Raw genomic sequence first — 9,248 nt, 5'->3', positions numbered from 1 at the left:
CCCCCCCCCACTATTTGAAAGTGAGAGCAGGTTGGAAGGCCCAGAATGAATTGCAATGAAAATCAGGTCTACACAAGTTTCACAGTGGCAGTGAGATTACATGGGGTGTGTATCCAGTGATCTGTGGGTTTTAACAGAGCAGAATGTTCCTGCTTCCCTTCTTGCTGAAGCTACTGAGCCCCCTGAAGATTGGTTCCTGAGAGCCAGCTGACCACCAGGAGTAGCGTGGGGGGCTGCTCTGGGAGGAGGGGAAATCAGAAATTGCAGCCCTCTTTTCTGCCAGTAAGGTGGCTGTCTTGTTGGAGGAACTGCACGGTTGGATGATACATGTTACTACAAAAAAATTAAGAACATAGAAATAAGTGGCATATCTTCTACCAAGATGAGAAACCCAAAGGAGAGCCACATAGGAACTAACTTGGGTGTTTAGAGGCTGACCATTATGTTGTAATGTGTGTAACTAACAAAAGCCAGTGATAGCAGCATAATTTGTAAACAATGGGAATGTTTAGGTAATTTGGGTACCAGTGATGTGACTTCTTTTATTTCCCAGATATTAGTCTGGGAAAGACCTGTTTCCCAAGGTCTTTTAACTTTTTTTTAGCACTATAAAAACTTGAGTGAAAATAATTCCTTTGTATACTCATACATAGAAAAGAACAGTCAGATTGAAGATGCATTTCTGCACCTAGAGGGTGCTCCCATTTTCCTAGGAGGAGTATATGGGGCCCTTTTTTGCGGGATATTGCTCCTTGAATGTACATGAACATACATGAGGCCACGTTCTATGGATTTAGACCACTGATCCATCAAGGGGAGTATTGTCTGCTGTTTTGTTCTGCACATCACCTACTGCCAGATCCTTTTAACTGTGCTGCAGTTTAACTTTTAACTGGAGATGCTGGGGACTGAACCTGGGGCCTTCTGCGTGCCAAGCAGATGTTCTACCATTGAGCCATGGTCCCTCCCCATGCCTTCCTCTGACCTTTAAGATGTGTGCTTAGATAGCGTAGGGTGCAGCACTTTGCAGCTATATATTTGTGGTTTTGCTTGTAGAAAACTAAGGCATTCTTTTAAATTTCAAATAGTACATTTTTATGTGCATTTACAAAGAAAGATTTTACCTTAAATTAGTAAAATGCTTAATTTTGATAGGATCACATCTCTCTCAGTCCCGTCCCCCCCGCACGTCAAAATTCTCAATGTTTGCTATTTTAATGAATGGTCAACAGCTGCTCCTTCTGTCCTGTCCTACGAGGGTGTTCACAGAGGATCATGTAGAAGAGGGCTCATGACTCCAGTTTGGAATCTTTCCACACTGTTTTAAGAAATCTCATTCTGTTTTAACCTGGGGCCAGTTCACAGCAGTGCAAAGCAGTTACTGTTTACATATCATGTAGCAGTTAGTATCAAATGGTGGAGGACACATAATGCATTATCCTAACACATGCAGAGTTACTAGTTTGAGTGTATGCTGGCTGTTAGTCATTCTTTTGCCTGAGACTTATCAAAAGGGATGTATAAGGGGGGGAAACAACCACCTAGAATGAAAGGGAGCCCCAGACATTGGGGGGGGGGGTAGGGTTGGGATACGTGTTCTCTTGCATGCTTGGGGCTCTATGGAGTGGGAACTTGCATGCCTAACCTAGTTTCTTTTTCTTCCTCCTTAGCAATGGCACCAGCATGATATCACTGATCATTCCCCCCAAAGACCAGATTTCACGAGTGGCAAAAATGTTAGCCGATGAGTTTGGTACAGCATCCAATATTAAGTCTCGAGTGAATCGCCTTTCGGTCCTTGGGGCCATTACATCTGTACAGCAACGACTAAAACTTTATAACAAAGGTAAAGGTTCCGCTGCTTACACTTTGTGTAATTTGACGCATCCCCTCGGCGTCATCTAAGGTTGCACCCTGTGTTCTTTACAGTACCTCCGAATGGTCTGGTTGTTTACTGTGGAACAATTGTGACGGAAGAAGGAAAAGAGAAGAAAGTGAACATTGACTTTGAACCTTTCAAACCAATAAATACATCCTTGTATTTGTGCGATAATAAATTCCATACAGAGGTAAGAGGCATTCTTCATTTTTGTCCAGATTGTAGCTTTAGTAGTACATAATGAAGTTGCTCATTTAATCGATAGCTTACTGATTTTCTCACAGCTTCCATCACAGTTTAATCAGTTGTTAATGGCGTGTGCACACCATATACTATCGTTCATTGGTACTTGCATGCCAAGGGTCTCGACCCACATCATTAACCTGCAGTCCAAGAACTGGAGCTAACCCCACTTGTCATGCCTGGAAGTACCCTTCTGCTGATTTCCGGATCCGTCTGGTTTCTTAGATAATTCGTCTTGATTCCTTCTCACTGCTGCAGCTCTTTGTGTCTTGAGAGCATGAACAAGAATACCCAGATGGGGCTCCATGGATTTTCCTGGTGTAATGTGGCACTCGAAATTGGGATTCCAATATCAAGCCCATCGTTTTAGGCAGGACACATGATTTGAATTATATCATGCCTTTGAAGCTTGATCTTGAAAGACAAGACATTTTCCATGGAAATCTGTGATGAAATGTAATCCTTCGCACAAGTTGGCTCTGGCATTCGGGCAACCCAACTCTTGAGTTAATGCCCCCTGCCTGTGTGAGCAGCGTAATATGGAACCTGCAAGATTGTGATTTCCCTGCCATAAAAGAAATGAGGGTTATCCTTAAGAGTACGCATTTGAAACAGCTGTGGGTCCCGTGGGTCCCTTCCTTTGCATTCTGTTTTCCCACTTGCTGCTATCAGTCATCCTTTGAGCTCTCCCAGCCACCTGCCTCTGTTTTCCTTAGCTGCCCCTTGTCATTGGAATGCCCCCCTACTGACATCTGCTTCGTTCCATCCATCGCCCTCTTCAAGAAGTATTTAAAGACTCATTTCTCTGCTCAGGCTTTCCCCAATTTTCTGTTTTCACTCATTCCTTTTTTCTTTTCTTTTTTTGTATTTCACATCTCTCTGTTGGATTGTGAGCCCACAGGCAGTGATTGTCCTTTATATTAATTTCTGATGGTGTCTGGTTCTTCTATTCCAAAAAAAAAAAAAAAAAAGCAGCACTTTGTATTTTAAAGAAAATTTGATAAACCACCGACTAAAGTAATGTTTCTGCGTTTAAAAGTCTGCACCAACTGATCAAGATTTCTTGATTTTTAACAGCTTTTTCCAAAAACATTGACATTATTATTTGTAACTCCTAGGAATGAACATTCCCATTTTGATCAGGGAACAATTTGGATGCACTGGATCTTTTTTCTGGATGTCTGCAGGCTATCTGGTTTAACTGATGGTTTTGGGTTAGGGCAGCAGTAGCTAGGGCACATGGGGAATTGAACCTGCATCTCCAGATCCATGTGCAACACACCCAGTGCACCAGACTCACTGCATGCTGCATCACACCATTGTGCTTGCTCATGGTTCCTCACTGGTATTTCCCTTGTTTTTCTGACACATGGGGGTTTAGCAGGCTTGTTTGTAAGCAGTGTGCAGCCCCTTGTGATTCTGATCTTACATTACCATGGTTGACGAAGTAGTGGATGCTTAAAAGCCTGTAACTGCTTCAGTTGCCACAGACCTCTGACAGTGTTTCTGGTGTGACATCCCTAATTGAAGCCCCAGGCAGGCAAGAAGCATCTTGAGCTTTAATGGCGCATCTTTCTGCTACTCACCTTGCTTGCCCAAATGCAATTCATGCTCATTATAGGTCAGTTGCTTAATTGCAAGAATCATACAAGATGCAAAGCCTAGACTAATAAGATTTTCGTTGGGCACTACTTTATGGTTTGCCTCCCTCGCTGTTCTGGTCACTTCTGGTGCTTTCCTTTCTTTCTTCTTCACAGTAGTGTCTGGCTTTTTAAATTCAAGCTTGACTGAGCTTTGGGCGTAAAGCTTTCTGTCTCCTCCAGAGCTTGTCCTTTCACTTTTAATCAAGTCTGCTTTCCCCTTCTCTACTTTGTACATCATTATCTAAACCAGTGTGGCAGCAACTCTTGCTGACAAGCTTAAAGGGATGTTGCATGTAGAAAGCAAATCACCCGTTCGAATAGGGCAGCGATAATAGGCTTTAAATTAACTTAGCTCGTCCTTGCAGCGAGTCTGACATGAGACAATAATAGGTTCACCTGGTTTGACGTCAAAATGGATGCACATGTCCCTTCAACAGAAGTGAGCCAGTGCGGTGTAGTGGTTAGGGTGTCGAACTAATATCTGGGAAGCCCAAGTTTGAATCCCCACTCTGACATGGAAGCTCTCTGGATGACCTTGCTCCAGTTACAGCCTCGGCCTAACCCATCTCAGAGGGCTGGTGTGAGGATACAATGGAGAGAGGGGTAAATGGTTGAAGCCACTGGGTCCCCATTGGGGAGAAAGGTGGGGTGTGAATGAATTAAACACAATAAACAGAATTCTCCACCTTGCTGATTCCTGCTCGGTTCAGTGTACAGAGAATTCCTGTAAGCACTGTGCACCAGGGCTTCATTTCAACACCTCTGTTTGTGGTTTTTCCCCCCCCCTCCCCCCTTCTGTGCCGACTTGCAGGCCCTCACAGCACTACTGTCAGATGACAGCAAGTTTGGCTTTATTGTAATAGATGGTAGCGGTGCACTCTTTGGCACTCTTCAAGGAAACACCCGAGAAGTGCTGCATAAATTCACAGTGGATCTTCCAAAGAAGCACGGTAATGTATAAAATGGGACCCACGAGTGTTTTGAAGACGAGATGATGCTTATCAGAGTGTCTCTAGGGAGGAGAAGCTTTAATCAAAGGTGTCTTTTGAGTGGGTGGAGAAGATAAGGAACGCATTTGACTTCCATGGATCCTGTGAACTTTCACTGGAAGGCGCAGAGGGTAGATCTTTACTGCATGTCGCTTCTGGTGCTGATGGGGAACATTGCGCTCAAAAAATAGTGCCACATGGGGGGAACTGGAGTGAGGAGGAAGAGGGTAACACTGCTCCGCCCCCTCCTTCTCCCAACGAAAGACTTCTTGCACCAGAAATAAGGCTTCATAGGATCAAACCCATTCGTGAACCATTCTGTTAGAATCCGTAGCTTTGCAGTGAACAGGCCATTGTGGCAGCAAGATAAGTAAAAATTAGAGGCCAGACAATTCAGGGGACTTCATTTTCAGAATGCTTAACATTTCTATTGTATATTGGGCAGCAGTCCTCTTGTTACAGTTGATCCTTTAAGCTTGTCATGACGACATCATATGTAAAAGGTGTTGTCCTGGCCTGAAAACAGTAGTTTTAGTGAATATTTGTCCATTCCTGAAAGTCTTTGGCCACAATCCATCCCTAGCTTATGTATGGTTAGGCTGGCCCACTGAAATCTATGGGGGAACCACATTTAACTCCGCATTCGGCGACCAAAGTTTAATTATGAAGGATGCTTCCATTGCACCAATAAAGCGCTGTTCTAAGTTAGGTTGTAACAGAGATCCATTGGGGCCGAATTAACATAAGATGATGAATAAATAAGTTTAGCTTTGTGTCTTAAGCACTGTGAAGAAATGCATTTTTCCCTGGGAGGTTTGAATTTAGCCAAACCTCCACTTGGCTTTAACAGTTTTTTCCCGCCTCTCTGGGTGGGGTGGTGGTGGTGGTCTGTGCAATTGTTTTCCTGATGTACCTACACTCACCTTTATTCACATGCTGATAGATCTAGCAGGAGAGATAGTGGGTCAGTCAAATTCTCCCCCCTTTCTTCAAGCAGGGAACATAGATTTGGAGGACTTTAGGCGACCACAGCACCAGGAAGAAGCTCCAGGTTACTGGAGAGTGAGAAAAGCCTCTCCAGGGAGTTGGGAACCCCTCGGAAGGCAGAGTGGAATAGGTCCTGCAGGCCAGAGGTGGTGCATTCCACCACAAATACATTGATACTGATCCACAGAGTGTGGTCAGACTAATTGCAGATAAATCTTAAATTGTGAATCTGCTTTGAAATGGCTGCCTATGGGTAGTAACATGGGGATCTCTTTTCTGTGTACTTGGTTATGGGCTGACAAATATGTATCTGCTCCAGGCACCTGAAGGGAAAAGAGTGATAATTGAGGATGAAACCTCATTTTTGCTAAAAGAAACATTTCAGTTTTGCTGCATTTTAACCTCTGCTCTCTCTCTCTCCCCAAGGAAGAGGAGGTCAGTCTGCCTTGCGTTTTGCTCGCTTGAGGATGGAGAAACGGCACAACTATGTAAGGAAAGTAGCGGAGACGGCTGTGCAGCTGTTCATTTCTGGCGACAAAGTGAATGTGGCTGGCCTCGTGTTAGCTGGATCGGCTGACTTTAAAACTGAGCTGAGCCAGTCAGACATGTTTGATCAGGTAAACAGAAACGTCCTTTGTCAAGCCGCGTTCGGTCGTGTTGACAACTTGTGTGCCTGATTCCTTTGCATGCTTCAGTGCAGGTAGTCAGGGGTTAGACTTTACAAGAACAATAGTTCACGGTGTGGGGTAGAGAACGAAATGTGCAGACGTTGACCGTTGGAAACAATGGGGAAATGTCCTCTGGGTTCCAGGTGTTCATCAAATACAGCTCATGTTTGTATTTATACAAGCATTGAAGGCTTAAATGTTTTGAGGTGGATCCAGACTGTTTTCTGCTTATAACAAGGCATTTCTGTCAGTGGGACCGAATATCCTTGGCCGCCTTGCACTGCAGCCTGCTGTTTCCCCCAAGATGCTGCTCTTGAGGGACAGGAGACCCTCAGGGAATAGCATGAGAGGCAAACTTTGGGGGGGGGGGGTAATGATCCCACCCCTTCCATTAGCTAGAATCTCTCTATACAATAATTCTGTTTTGGTCATGGACTCCTGAACATTCCGCACGCTCCCAAATCAGTTGAATCCCTGACCTGTTAGTCAGAAGCTGTCCCTATCCACTGGCTGTGTTGCCTGAGTCTCACCTCCAATATTCTAAACAGTTTGCTGTTCCTCTCCCCCCAATAGCCAGTCAAAACACAAAGGTCATTTGCATATGTGTCCTGATTGGCCTTTGCCTCTAACGTTCTAAACAGTTTGTTGTTGCTGTTGGGAGGCATTGAATGTGTCCTGAGGCAAAATACATATCCCAATCTTCCCTTAAATGATCACTGGAGTTGCCAATCTCCCTGTGGGGCCTGGAGATCTCCCAGAAATCACCATGTTCCCCAGCCACAGCACATCATTTCCCAGCTATTACAGAAAAATTCCCAGCTATTCCTAGCTATGGCTGCTTTGGGCAGTGGTCTCTATGGCATTATACCCTGCTGAAGTCCCTCTGCACCCCAAACCCTGCCCTCCCCAGGCTCTACCCCTCAAATCTACAGGTCTGGCCCTCCCCTTAGTATTGCCAGCCTCCAGGCAGCACCTGGAGATCTACAGGTCTTGCCCTCCCCTTAGTATTGCCAGCCTCCAGGCAGCACCTGGAGATCTCCAAGATCAGTTCTCCTGGAGAGAATGGCTGCTTTGGGCAATGGACTCTATAGAATTATACCCTGCTGAGATCCCTCCACACCCCAAACCCTGCCCTCTCCAGGCTCTACCCCTGAAATCTACATGTCTAGCCCTCCCTTAATATTGCCAGCCTCCAGGCAGCACCTGGAGATCTCCAAGATCAGTTCTCCTGGAGAGAATGGCTGCTTTGGGCAATGGACTCTATAGAATTATACCCTGCTGAGGTCCCTCCACACCCCAAACCCTGCCCTCTCCAGGCTCTACCCCTCAAATCTACATGTCTAGCCCTCCCTTAATATTGCCAGCCTCCAGGCAGCACCTGGAGATCTCCAAGATCAGTTCTCCTGGAGAGAATGGCTGCTTTGGACAATGGACTTTATGGCATTATACTCTGCTGAGGTCCCTCCGCACCCCAGACCCTGCCCTCCCCAGGCTCTACCCCTTAAATCTACAGGTCTGACCCTCCCCTTAGTGTTGCCAGGCTCTAGGCAGCACCTGGAGATCTCCAAGATCAGTTCTCCTGGAGAGAATGGCTGCTTTGGACAATGGGCTTTATGGCATTATACCCTGCTGAGGTCCCTCCACACCCCAAATCCCGCCCTCCCCAGGCTCTACCCTTCAAATCTACAAGTATTTCCCAACTCAGAGTCGGCAACCCTGTAACTGGCTGTGGAACCGCTTTCCAGACCCTTGGAACCCAGAAGACATGGCATAGGAGGAGGTGCTTTTCTACCTTAGCTGCCACTGCATAACCCCAAATCAACATAAGTCGGGTGGAGGGAACCATACCTGTTACCATGAGGCTGTCCTCCCATACTACCCACTTGGGGCAGCAAAATGACTTGAGACAGCCCTGCCTTATAGCTAAGCAGAAGGAAATAAACATGGCTTGCCTCCCTCTATTTTCCCCTTCCCTCTGCCGCCCCACCAGCCACAGCCGGGACCCTCACCTGGAGCTTCCTTCTAGAGTTCGTTGTATTTCTTCCCACAATGAGCCTTACTCCTAGTTTAGAAAGAATGGCTTGGATCTTACACCTCCCACCCACACAGCCATCCTCGATGGTATAGAATGTTCTCCTGATGCAAGTCCAGGCTCCTGCATGAGCAGAAAGCGCCTAGGGAAGCATTGCGCAGTGTAGGACAGAGTTGCGTAAAAAGGATCTGAGCCCTTAACATTTTTCAGGTGAAAAACCAGGTATCTTAGTAATACAACATCTGTTGAATTTATGAAATGCCCGTATTTGAGTCTGGAGGTTCTTGTTTAGTCAATGATGAAACATTCTTCATTTTTTAGAGTAGTGCTTCTAACATTGGATCTTGCATCTCTTTTTTTGTAGCGATTGCAGTCCAAAGTACTAAAGCTAGTTGACATCTCATATGGTGGCGAAAATGGGTTCAATCAAGCCATTGAATTGTCCACTGAGGTTCTGTCTAATGTGAAATTCATTCAAGAAAAGAAACTAATAGGTATGAATAAATACATTACCCATCTGACCTTTCCTTGCAGCATAAACAGACCCCAGATTATTATGTAGGAGTAGTTTATTTTTAAGGCACAGGAGTCTTTCTTCAGCTGTAGAGTAGTGGGAAATAGTACTAGCAAGGTTGTGGTGTACTTACTATTGATCAGATCCTTACAGATAAACATATAGTGTTGCCTAATGTGTTGATTAGGGCCTTGCTTTTATGAGCTGGGCATGACTCAGTGCTGCAATAGAGAGAGGCCCTTTTGAAAGTCATGCGTGTGAAACTTGTTGCTGAAATCAGATGCCTGAGCGGT

At 45.4% G+C, this 9,248-nt stretch overlaps 1 protein-coding gene across 1 annotated transcript in view; it reads left to right on the top strand.

Moving 5' to 3' along the window:
• Positions 1–9,248, top strand: part of ETF1 (eukaryotic translation termination factor 1) — a 37,807-nt gene that overhangs the window by 17,948 nt on the left and 10,611 nt on the right. The window contains exons 3-7 of the mRNA XM_015406929.1: positions 1,671–1,846; positions 1,930–2,069; positions 4,577–4,715; positions 6,168–6,358; positions 8,806–8,935. Coding sequence (XP_015262415.1) covers positions 1,671–1,846; positions 1,930–2,069; positions 4,577–4,715; positions 6,168–6,358; positions 8,806–8,935 — 776 coding nt within the window. The remainder of the gene's footprint in view (positions 1–1,670; positions 1,847–1,929; positions 2,070–4,576; positions 4,716–6,167; positions 6,359–8,805; positions 8,936–9,248) is intronic.

This window comes from Gekko japonicus, unplaced genomic scaffold, assembly GCF_001447785.1.
Source record: "Gekko japonicus isolate JY-2015 unplaced genomic scaffold, Gekko_japonicus_V1.1 scaffold1350, whole genome shotgun sequence".
Taxonomy (NCBI): domain Eukaryota; kingdom Metazoa; phylum Chordata; class Lepidosauria; order Squamata; family Gekkonidae; genus Gekko; species Gekko japonicus.
The sequence above is the reverse complement of the archived record's forward strand: the minus strand, read 5'-3'. Positions and strand labels throughout refer to the sequence as shown.